Source organism: Ischnura elegans, chromosome 7 (genome assembly GCF_921293095.1).
Source record: "Ischnura elegans chromosome 7, ioIscEleg1.1, whole genome shotgun sequence".
NCBI lineage: Eukaryota > Metazoa > Arthropoda > Insecta > Odonata > Coenagrionidae > Ischnura > Ischnura elegans.
The window spans coordinates 20,674,507-20,687,046 of record NC_060252.1 but is presented as its reverse complement, the minus strand read 5'-3'; the positions used below and the strand labels follow the sequence as shown (position 1 = coordinate 20,687,046).

Genomic DNA, 12,540 nt, shown 5'->3' with positions numbered 1-12,540 from the left:
GTACTGGGATTAAGGAGATTTTAAAACTTACATATTCGCACCATAAACTAGGGTTTTCTGGTTTCATTTTCTGTGCATTTATTCCAGAGACAGCAACGTTTGCCACATGCCGCAAGCCGTAAGCTTAGTCAGTGGAAATCATTTTCCAACCACGGCTTTTCATCGTATCTAGTCAGCGAAATGCAAAAAGAGATGACTGACCACAAATTGCTGGCGTGACGATTCAATTTTCCTTTTCGCGCTGTCTTAATGCATTGCTTCTTTAAACTCACTCTTTCACCATGAAATATTCATGGAGAGTACAGAGGACACATACATTTACCTGCACTTTAAGTACGAAAATTGAAAGAAGATTATACAAAGGTTTTAATTTCAATGCTGGGCTCAGCTTTTGCCAAATCCCCAGCCACATTGAATACTTGCTTACTTTATATTAAATCTCAGATGCGCCAAAATTAATCTACGTTACTCGTACACGCCTATTAATGACACACGTATACAAATGTGTACAAGGGCATCAAATAAATACAACGAAACCCATTAGAATATCATATCAGTAGTTCTCTTTGGTGTGTTTTCGACTAATCATCATTGGTAATTTTGGTTTCTTCTGGCTATCCAGGGATGAAATTTCGTGACAATTTTTTCCACCCTATATAAATGTAAAAATGTGGCTAATATGCTAACATGTGGATACGCAGCCTGGAAGTTAGTGCCATGAATTTAAAGAGCACTGGCTTGCATATCAGAAGTAGAGGACCAAGGCCCCTCTCAGGGCCGGGGGTCCTCTGGTCTCGTCCAATCCAGTCCGTCCCTGGTCTTGAGGTATGTACTCGATACGACCGATCACATACGAGCCCATCAACATCCACTTAATTCCCTACGAGCCACCTCTAAGGTGTTTGGCAGGGGATGACCAATCACCAACATGCAGCATGCAAGAGGACCGCCACATGCACACTGCACGGTCATAGAAATATTACGCATACTAGCAAAATATACATGCTTATTAATCAAAAAAATTGCTAATGGTTAGTAATTCCTAGATCAAATACATGCAAAGTTAGAACTCTGGAAAAAAACATGCAATGAGTGATCCTAGCGAGTGGCGCCATTAATGCTATCAATTGAGACAACGTTGCTATCCTCAATAGTACGAGTGAAGAATGACATTTTAAATCTCTCTGTTTTGCAGACTATTTCTTTTATTTTCTTCTCATGATCACATCTACCATGGTGCGATGGTAAACGAAGGATATGACTCACGTCGTCTGAGAAAACATCTCCTTCGAATTTCCTAAGTAAGTTAAGCCTATACTTCGGTCTACGCTCCAGTAAAGATTCCCATCATAACTCTTGTAACATACTGGACCCTTCAACCCTTCTAGTGCGTCGGCCTCTTCGGTGGTGACGTGGACCAAGAACGGAGTGTACCTGGGGGAGAGCGGGGGCGTGGGAGGTCCGGGGGGACCCGTGGACGCCTTGGGAACGCTGGTGATCCCGGCCGTGGGCCCTAGAGACGCGGCCAATTACGCGTGCGCCGTGGACGGCGTCGAGTCGGCCGTGGTGGGCGTGACGGTGGAACTGTCGCCCCTCGTGAAGACCGCCGGTGAGTCATTGCCACGGAAACCACCATTCTTCTCTCTCTCTCCACAGGTAGGGCAAGGCCCTGCTGTTTGCCACTTCCAACACATACTCAAGCCAAATCATGCGGCCCGCACAAATAATGCTCAAAGATAACATTATTCATTGTAAATGATATCAGCATCAATCCTAAAGGCCGTTTTACACGGGGCACGGAATTGCGCAGGTTAGAGCTGCATTAATTTATAAAATGGCGTGGAATTGCGCGAGTGCATGAACGAAATTACAACAGGGGCTATTTTGCCATCTCACGTCCACGCATTCTCGCATGTGTTCTAGCAATTCACCGCTTTACACGACGCAATTTTGACTGCGCCTTCGTACGCACGTCAGATTGTGCAGGTACGTGCCCCGTTTAAAACGGCCTTAAGATTGGTTTGACGCAGCTCTTCCCTTAATTCTCCTGTCGCATAATCTTTAAAAACCTACACACATTTTCGGGATTCGGGAGGGGGCACGTGACCTCCCGCAGACGATAAAAAATTAGACAAGATTTTTAATGCGGTTATCGTAAGTTCATTTTGTTTTGTGTATTACGAAGCCTCAATCATTAAAGCCTTGATCCCAAGGGAAGAAGACGGATTTTCCGGCCATTGGTCATTCGCTAGCCAGAAAGCATCGCTTGTGAGAAAGGGACCGAAAACTGTCGTTTTTACACACGTAACTTATTAATATTTCCATTTTTATAACTTTCATATTAAAATAAAGAAAATGTTTCGTATAGTATTTTGTGTATGTTGTTTTAATCCCAAATACGAGAAGACTGTTTGCGTGTCAGTTCCTCGTGCCTCACCCGCAGAAAAAAAACCTGGAACCGCCCTTGCCTACATCATTGTTCTGCTGAATTCACGGTCCTCCATGTACCTCATCCGTTTCCTCCCACTGACGTTATTCCCTTCCACCTGTCCTTCAAAAATTAATTCATAATATGGCTGACTAAATTGTTCAGTTTTTACCGAAGGCTTTTCGTAGGACTTCTCTCCTACCCTCCCTAGAACCTCCGCATTAATTACACGATGCAAATTTAATAATACTGAGAAAGTGTTTGAAAGAATTTATTAACTCATAATATTTTTGTGAGTATTATTTAGCTATGCAAAAAATTACGTCAATTCATTAATGCTGTTGTACTACGACCTAAGGATTATCGAATAAAAGAGCGAATCTTTCATGGTAAAATTTAATAAATAACTTTAACTTAAATACCAAACCTCATTAACATTATCCATCAAGAAAAAGCGGTCAAGAACTACGATTTCGATATAACGCTTAGACGGAAACTCCAGACTTATGTTTTAATTGTAATTTTTATGTTTGCACAGCTAATTTTTGAAGGACATTTGGCACTTTGCACTCAATGCACTTATTTTAAGCTCTATATAACTGTGTACCCAATAATTCAATGTTTTTAACCACATAGAGTTACTTGATACAACCATAGTCGGTGTAAGTCATACTTTTGAATTTTTTACTTCTTTCTAGTTAGCATCAAACTACTTAATTCATTTCTATATAATGAAATATTTCACTCACTGAAGGGTAAACATAATATTTACTCGGATATTATTTTATTTAGTTGTTTGCCCAAATTGATGGTAACCATGATATTCACTAATCTCGTTACAATCGATAAAGAAATCGCAAATAAGGCATGTCAAAATTATTGTCTCCTCTTTTCCATTTATGTACAATAACATATTTTTATATAGTTATTAATTTATTGCAACCATTATTTATAGCCCTGATGAAGACATACCATAATATTGAAACGTCGGCAAACACATTGCATTTTATTTCACTGTCCCTCACTCCAAGAAATAATTAATTGCCATATAAATTGAGGTCATGATGAAGAAATCGATTTACTTACGTAATAAACGCAACAACTTTCCCGTAGTTTTCATTTCTCAGGCTTACCGCTGTGGTCAACTGAATTACTGACCACCCACTTCCGGTTTGGCGAGACGCTCTCACAGGCTATACATACGTAAGCCGTTATCACGGTCCCTGCATACAAGGACCATGGCAGTAATAATGAAAACTGACCATCTTTCTTACGGCATATTTCCAGTGTAGATTAGCATCTAGGCTCTCTTGTCCTAAACATCGGTCGCCTCGAAGTCACGTGGGAGGGCGAAAGAGGGCGCTGGCGGCCGCGGCAGCGCGCTTCGTCCGCACAAGTGCACGGGGACAGCGGCCGATTGTCCGCGAGCGAACGCGTGAAAATTGAAATGACCTAGATTCATCGAGCGGGCGTCCGGGCGGGCACGCTGCGTGACATGCGTCTAGCACACCGCTCGCTGCAGCCGCCGAAGGGGACTCGCGTCGGAATTCGCCCGCGAGAGCGCACAAATGTAAATGAATAGCTCACGGTGGCTGCACAGTAGTCGAAAGATAAGGACAACATAGAAATCCTCCACTTCTCAATAATTCAGATATTACTATGGCAACCAGAAATAGTTGGCACACTAGACATAGCAGGCGCGCAGCTAGGCTAGGGGGGGCGGTTTTGGAGCAACTAATACTGGGAGTATGGAATACGGGAGGTGCGGGTGCCCTCCCCTAGAAAATTCTTAAGATAAATGGTTGAAAGTGGTGAGTTGTACGACTTCATGAGGGATATTTTACTAATCCTTACACTATAATATACGTAATATTAATCCAACTAATTAAAATGGATTAAATTTTACATTTTCTCCGAGTTCCGGGTTTTTTTTTTATCCCTCAACTCCCCCCCCCTCGCTGCGCAACTGAGACTTAGGAGGGGGATCGGGTAGGTGTGGTATGGACATAGTGCTGGCTTACAACCTATTGGATCCTGGTTCAAATATTGTTGAAGCGGATTTTTTTCCGGGATTTCCCGATCCCTGCTGGAGTGCCTCGTGAAGTGAACTACAAAAATCCGTCCGTCGGATGGGACGTTAAACTGTGATCACCTGAGGCGCCTTAAGCAATTCGCTATCCCTTAGGTGCTCATCTTGGTCCCCTTAACGCAGGCTAATGCCGACGTCGGTTTTCTTCCACCTTTTCTGCCATTCATTCCAGCGTGGCGTAAAAGACCTTAAATGCCTTTCGCCTTCTCCAAATACTATTGGACTTGAGACGTCAGGAATATGTTATGGAACTCATGATTCGTCTCTTTCATCGTGTGAGATAAGGTTAATGGAAATAAAATTTTCAGTTGAAATGAACAAAATGTGACTGCTACTACTGTCTGAAAAAAAATAAAGACACCCGAGTTTAAAGAGCTCTATCGTCTAAACGAAGCAATCAAATTCAATGCAACAAAAAGCAAACGGAAGAGAATTTATTTCTACATTAGATCATTCAATTTTAAAAATATTCGGCCCAATAGTATTTCCTGTACTTTATTTTTTATAATAAAGTACCCGTTTTTGTGCGAAAAATCAAGTTGCCCAACTTGGAGCGCTTGGTACTCCAGTATTTTTCGGTCCATTAGCTTGAACTATAGATACAAGGAAGCCAAAATCTAGCATTAAATTTTATAGAAATAAAGTTTTTTATACTACTAAAATTGATGGATTTGTTGAAAACAACGTAAACATCTGCTTACTTCGAAACCAATTGGTGAATTGAAAATTCATATTAAAAGTAACAGAAGCAGGCGAAATGTAGTGGAATGACATCCTGTGAGTATTAAAAGAAAATAGAGAAGGCACTTTTCACAGGTTTATTTAAAACACGACGCCTTTCAACCGTTAGGTCATTATCTAGTAAAATGATACTTGTACATGATAATGACCTAACAATGATACCTGTACTTGATAATGACCTAACGGTTGAAACGCGTCGTACTTTAAATAAACCTGCGGAAAAGTGCCATCTCTATTTTCTTTTAATACTTATGAAAATAGGGTAGTTTCCTTCATCATAGAAAACGAAATGCATTTATTGCGATTCCTTACTCACCATTAGTGTATTCATAATATACAAATTATTTGGTTTTAGAAATCCCAGTTTAGACGAATGGCAATGGTCAAGTTTAACCTCATTTGAAAAAGGCCAGATTGGCGCCCATGCGATTCCGCTCCACGTGACGTCACAGGGACCTAGTTTCTATACGAGTAGATAGGAGTTTTACATTGTCTGAGATTATTAATGCATGCATGCGGTACAGAGCTCAGGGAAACCTCTCTTAATAATCACACATTAAAATTACCTAAGTTCGGAAAGTTTCCTTCGTTTGATAGGGGAATAATAATCCTTATTTAAGCCAAGCGCTACCTGCTAGCAGCCTGCGTCGTATCAGCGCTCAAGCCTCGCCCCAAGGTCACCTCACACGCCGGCAGCTGGAACCAAAAATACGTCACACGGACTTCTCCCATCATTCCTACTTAGCCGTCTCGTTTTCGCGCGCTTGAAATTTTTCACTTTTCGTTTAGTCGCGAAAAATAGATATCGTCATTCGAAAATCTAAGAGCGTGAAATGCGCACTCCAGGAGTAATAATCTTTCGATTTAGGCATTAAAAAAATAATAGGAAACTACCCTATTCATAGTCAAACGATGGTACGGAGAGAACCAGCCAAACGACAGCCTTCCTTGTCAAGGGGGAAGGTACGCTAATAATTTCAATCCTTGCTTTCTCGCAGCAAGGATTGGAGGTGGGATGTGGAGAGAGCAAAGGAGGGGAGAGAGGAGAGGGTGAACGCTCTTTGAGTGAATGAGAAGTGGAGGGCGTCCGCGTGACAAGTGCCTTTTGAGGAGAAGAGCCGAGAAGGTCCCCTGCGAAGCACGCGCGTCAATATTCGCCCCGGAACCACCTTCCCTTTCATATAAGGTAAGATTAGGAGTGTACCACATGTATTCGAGTACCCAGATGGTACTCGAGTAACCGAATAAATTTGGAGAAGAGTTTTTCTCATACGACTTGAAAAATATCCTTCGTTTAGCGTCGTATTATGGTAGACGTGATCACGAGAAGAAAATACATTAAATAAACTGCAAACAGAGAGATTTGAGAGAGTTGAGTTGGTGACGTCATCATGGCACATTACTGACTCACGGTTTTATCATTTATAGAGGGACGGAATCTCTCATTAAAAATACCCATAAAACATTGCTGCTAACAACAATTAACCATGCGAGGACGAGGAGTTCCGGAGAAGTGACGATGCGCTAGCCATGATTTCGTGACGCCACAACTTACCAGCGAAATGGTTAATACCATCGATTTTTCGTCGCGGAAAAGTAAGGCGACGCGTCGCGACGGATCAAAAGACGGTAATACACCGGTATCCATAACGACAGTGACCGCGCCGAAGTCGCGACTCATGGGCTGTACCTGTCGGTGTCTTTAACTCACCCCAACTAGCCAGTTGACAAAAGCATATAAAAATGGCGCATAATAACGCGTTGTCAGAATAACGTGGTGTTGTATGAATAAGGAAACATAATAACCAAGGCATTTTGCACAAAGTAAAAGCGATACAACAAATGAATGAATAATATGGATAAATTATAATTTTAAAATTATTTTTCCCGTTTCAATGAACCAATCTGGATGCATTTTTTATTTTCAAACCTAATCACAACCGAAAACAAATAGGCAAATGAGCCCAATCCATTTGCTGGTAGATGCAAAACAATGCCAACGAAAGAAATCGGAGTTGAGTCCGGAAGTAATGCGGAGGAGATGACGCAAGGTGAGCTAACAAATGCCCCGTTTACACCACGATCGTCGCGACGTTGATCCGTACGATCGTAACCTCAAAACGTCGTGTAGACGCGCAGAGTTACCATCGTAGGCCTTAGTACCTAACACTGCCGAACTTACGATGGTTATCGCTAGTGTGCCAAGAAAAAAAGAGATCGAAATGAAGATCGATGCATATACGATTCTTTCGCGCCGTTGCAATCTTGATACAGTAATTGATATTTCATAAATAACTCTAATATATCAAAGATATATGGCAACGATTGAAGACATTATTCAACAGGCAATGGAAGGACGTTAGGGGAAAGTTTTTTCTGATGTTCTATTTACCAAAAGATATCGGATATTCTGTACTATACCAGTTTTATGCATTTCGTTATTTACAGGTTAACCCATAACCATGTATCCTTACATTATAATTCACAGATGATGGAAAATAACAAACATGCACAAAATGTTATCCAATTAAATCATTGTATACAGGATTTCACAATAAAATTCGCCAGAAATAACCATAACATTTAGATGAGGACATGGAGATATCAATACTTGTGCCGAATCAAGCCGAAATCTAAGCCTTTTCTAGTTAAATTATAACAGCAATATGTACTGTCTTTAATGCGTGAATATTCTTGAATGTTTTGACATATTCTCTCGAAGAATCTAGTTTCTTAAAGACTTCACGGACTGTTGTGACTAGTTTTAGTTTTATCTCATCATAGGTGGGAGTTGAAGACATAATTTGCTCTATGGTAATTAAAAACAAGCAGGTGAGGATTTATATAGCTATGACGGGATCCATTAAAAGTTACTAATAAAGGAGATTGGAACAATCTAAATATTAATTGATAATTTTGTAGAGGAATATGCCTTTGTTGGAGGATCCTTGGTCGTGCAAGAGTTTTCAAATTAACTAGGGAAAGAATATATGAAGTGATGTAATCAGACAAAGAGATTAATAAATCGCAATTATTTACTTTGAAAAATTTATTTTGGACACGTTCAGTCCGGATGGAGTCGATATTATAATAAAGTGACCAGTTAGCAAAATATTCCATACTGTCTTTACCGCACGAATATTGCTAAACTTTGGACAGATTCCCATAAAGAAACCTATATTCTTTAACGTTTTACCGACAGTTCGGTCTAGCTTCAGTTTTAGCACATGAAAACATTAATATTCTTTTGCTTCTTAATTTCCAGGATTTCAATTTTCTCACGCAGTGTCGTCGTCAGTTGTTATCTGACACAGTTCCACAACGAGGGCAGCACTGAGTTACGATGGTAACTTTTAGACGTGTAGACGTGCAGTAGTCGCGATCAACGTCGCGACGATCGTGGTGTAAACGGGGCAAAATGTTTCGGGTGATAAAGAATGAAGAAGACGCGCCGAGGGACGGAAGCCGTGAGCATCACTTCCGGTAGCTTCCTCCCTTCATGACGGACGGAAGAAGAAGTTGGCGAAGAGGGAGGGAGCGATGGCGGAGGAGGGAGGGGGGATGCGGTGAACGGCATTGGCACGTGAAGAGAGAGGGCGAAGGGAAAGCGACGTGTCACTGAAGGGTCGGTCGGCGCCAGAGTGATCCCTGGGGTTCAGCCGAGGGATCCCTCAGGCAGACCCTCCCTCGCCTCCTATGCTCCCGAAGTTCACATCAAACTGAATAGTTGACATCGGATAGCGCAGCGTTTACAATGTGTTTGGCGAGTGCCTGACGGTCATTGACGGCGTATACAGAAAAAATAGTACGAAAGAATAGATAAGGGGCTTGAAAATATGGCTTCTGTGATTGGAGAGGGCTGTTCGGTTTCTTTATCGGGTCACTCCGTTCGTTACTGCCGACGATTCGATAGCCGAGTAACCCACATTCACAGGCATGTCCACCGACGCACAGTGAGCTAAAATCGAAAAAAACCGGCCAAAAGTCGCTAAAGTCTAAAGTGTTAGTAAATTAACGAAACTTTCTACAAATTGTGTATTGTAAAGATGCAATTGAACTTATTTAAGATTATGGAGGCCACAATATTGTTTAGATGGGCGATAACAATTAAAATGGACGAATGTGATGCGAGAAGCAAACTCTAAAGGGGCATGCCTACCTTCTGCTTTGACAAATCAAGGGGAAAATAGAATTTTTTCCACTGTTAACAACGTTAAAGCTATCCAATAGTTGTGCATAAGGTAAATTTTGAGTCCAAAAATAAACTTTACTGGTATGTTTTTCTCGATGTGTCTAATGTCTAATCTTCTAATTTCCTTGTGTCGGGCTTCCAATGCCTCTTCGGAAAGCTGTCCAATAGGAAGAATGTCATGTTTCACAATTCCCGCTCCATGTATTAAAACTTTGTTTATAGTCCCCTCTCTATTTGCCAAGACTACACTATGTAAATCTTCAGTAGTCACTTTCGTTGTATCCCTAACTGAGCAACTACTCTATGAACGTCCTTCGGCAATTCGACAAGGAGTACTGAAGGGATACTAACTCGGCTAGAAATGAGAGAGCCAATCGCATACACGGCTTATTTCGGGAAAACGACGCGTCGCACAGTGGGGCCAAATGCTTAAAAGTTGGTCATAATTATTAAATATCATGTAATTTGCTTGAAATTTGGGACATAACAGTTTTCGAGGTCGCTAATTCCGAATATGATATTGAAATATAAAGAAAATTTATATTTTGCCAAAAAATTGGTTATTTTTGCTAAAATAAGACAGTAATTGTTCCATATGTCCAGTAGAAAGGGGGGAATATTTTTAATTGTATAATATAACGAATATGAAACTGATTATGAAAATTATATGAAATAAATTTCAAAGCTTTAAGGCAACCAATTAATAATTTTATGAATTATTTTAAATAAATATCATTTTATGGCTATTTTTATTTTTCAAACATTTTAAACGAATTAATTTCGGATATTGTTACATGTATCTTAATGTTTGTACACTTTATAAGAATGTATGCATACTAATGGCTTAAAAATACAGCCTGGAACATAATAAGGTAGCAAAGAAATTGTAAAACATTATTGTATAACAGTCAATCTGCGTAAAATATGAACAGGCCCGCGACCACTCACTTAAAAAAATGCAAACACTAAATATAATCCGTCTCTAATTCGTCCCATGAATAATTATCTCAGCACAAAACTGCATTATTGAATAAACCCACTTATTATTTTAAATAGTAAATGAAAACTAATAACTTAAATGTCTTTTTAAGAATATATAAAAAGTTAACAAACACATTTACATCACACATTATTATATAGTAGGTTTTCTACGTTGAATATGAAAAGAGCTGCGCACATAGGCTTGTAAACGTAAACACAAATTTCAATCAGACTTCGTTCCATCCAAAGAATCGTCTACCGATTCCGATGAAGATCCTGATTCTATCAGGTAGGATTCATACAAAATATTCATGGCTCCGGAACATAAAACTGTCGATGACTTGGACCGCATCACAATATGACTTTCATTAATCGAGTCGGAATGTAACATCAATCTCACGACGAAGTCCACTACAGTTTTTTTCCTCGAGCACTTTCGGGTAAAATCTTCCCTGAATTTCCTCAACAATTTGTTGTACGCTTCCTGCACTTCCTCTGACATTTTTCCGATTGGTAACAATGAATTTTGTATGGCATTCCTTTCGTGCAACAGTATTTAGGGTAAACATTGTTGGCATGCAAAACCAGTGATATAATTCAACAATAGCCGTGCTGTTTAGATAGAATGCACTTCGCAGATATCTATATTTATTCTATAGCCAGAAGACAGCTTGTAAAACAGTATTAAATCTCTGAAGAAGCTCCAAATTGAAGCATGTTTTATTGGCGGAAATTTCAGAGTTCTAGAGCTGTGTTGTCGTCATTACTACTACCATACACCTGCTTTGGCCGGTTTAAACTAAGCTCCTTTTTAAGTCCTTCTCCTTCTTCGGCTCCTCCACCCATTTTTTAGCGTTTGTATTGCAGATCTGCCAGGTTTTAACTTACATTCTGAAAGCCACTTGCAAAGCAGCATTCGAAATTACGAATCCATGCATGCAACGTGGTTAAACTACATTAGGGATATCATTCTTTACTGGACGAGATATTATAGCATTGACTTTGTACATACTTTGTCTTGAGTCTTTGTTGCGGCAATTTATTGCAAAAGAACTCATTTCAACACCGATTATAAAGTAAGTGCTCCCTCTTGCATGCAACGTGTCAACGAGCTGCGCGCTTCGGCGTCCATACGGTTGGAGGTTACTTACGTATTTCTTCATTAATTCACGAAGGGGCGGGTTGGGGCGGTTAATTTTTTTTTTGTTTTGATAGCCGAGAGTTGTGGCTACAATAATATAACTATATAAGAGCACTGCAGAGCACTGCTATATAACTTAATGATGTTCGTATTTTTATTTTTGAATAAAAGTTGTGCAATTTCTTGGTTAATATTTATGTTAATAATAATTTTAATATTGTTTCAATGTTATGGTAAAGCAACATTTTTTATCTATGCACATTGTTGCGTTGATTCTATTTTTTAAATTTTAAATTTAGCAAATTGGGTAGCTGAGGAGGAGTCTAGAAGATGAGGGTATTTCGAAGCGAGAGGGAGGCTATGTATCCCAGCAGCGCACATGTCACTTTGAAAGTGATTTTTACGAAGAGGTGCACACTTATCTGCTTCACGAACTTATTTCTCAGCAGCTCAAATAAGTGCCTTCCCAACCATGTATAAAGAAATCATAACCCCGAACTTTTATTTTTCTAATTATGGGCACCTTTTATGGATTTGGCCCCACTGTGCGTCGTAACGAACGGACCCGGCGGAGGACCAGAGCAGCCTTCTCACTCACCGGGAACTACAATACAATTTTACCTGAAATTTTATTTAACAGAGACGTATTGCATCCATTGAGAAAATGAAAATATAAGTACCCTTGGTTACAAGTATCTACAGAACACAGGATATCGCTCTACCCACTCCAATAATATGCTGTTGAGAATATAGAGCTGAGATCCAATTTCCGCTTTGGAGGGGATTTGTATTCGTGGTGAAAAGTGCCCGAAAGTCAGCGGAGGAGAACGGGAGTCAGGGGTTAACGCCTGGGCGTGAGATTCAGAGTGGGAATGCCACGAGAGTATGCGGGCGAGCGGACGGGGGGCCAACCGAGACAACCCTCCTCACGAATGAGGAAGCGTCGCACAGCGGGCGGAAATCGAAAA

At 40.3% G+C, this 12,540-nt stretch overlaps 1 protein-coding gene across 1 annotated transcript in view; it reads left to right on the top strand.

The window, feature by feature from the left end:
- LOC124163101 overlaps window positions 1-12,540 on the top strand; it is a 60,408-nt gene that overhangs the window by 30,125 nt on the left and 17,743 nt on the right. The window contains exon 6 of the mRNA XM_046539903.1: window positions 1,389-1,609. Coding sequence (XP_046395859.1) covers window positions 1,389-1,609 — 221 coding nt within the window. The remainder of the gene's footprint in view (window positions 1-1,388; window positions 1,610-12,540) is intronic.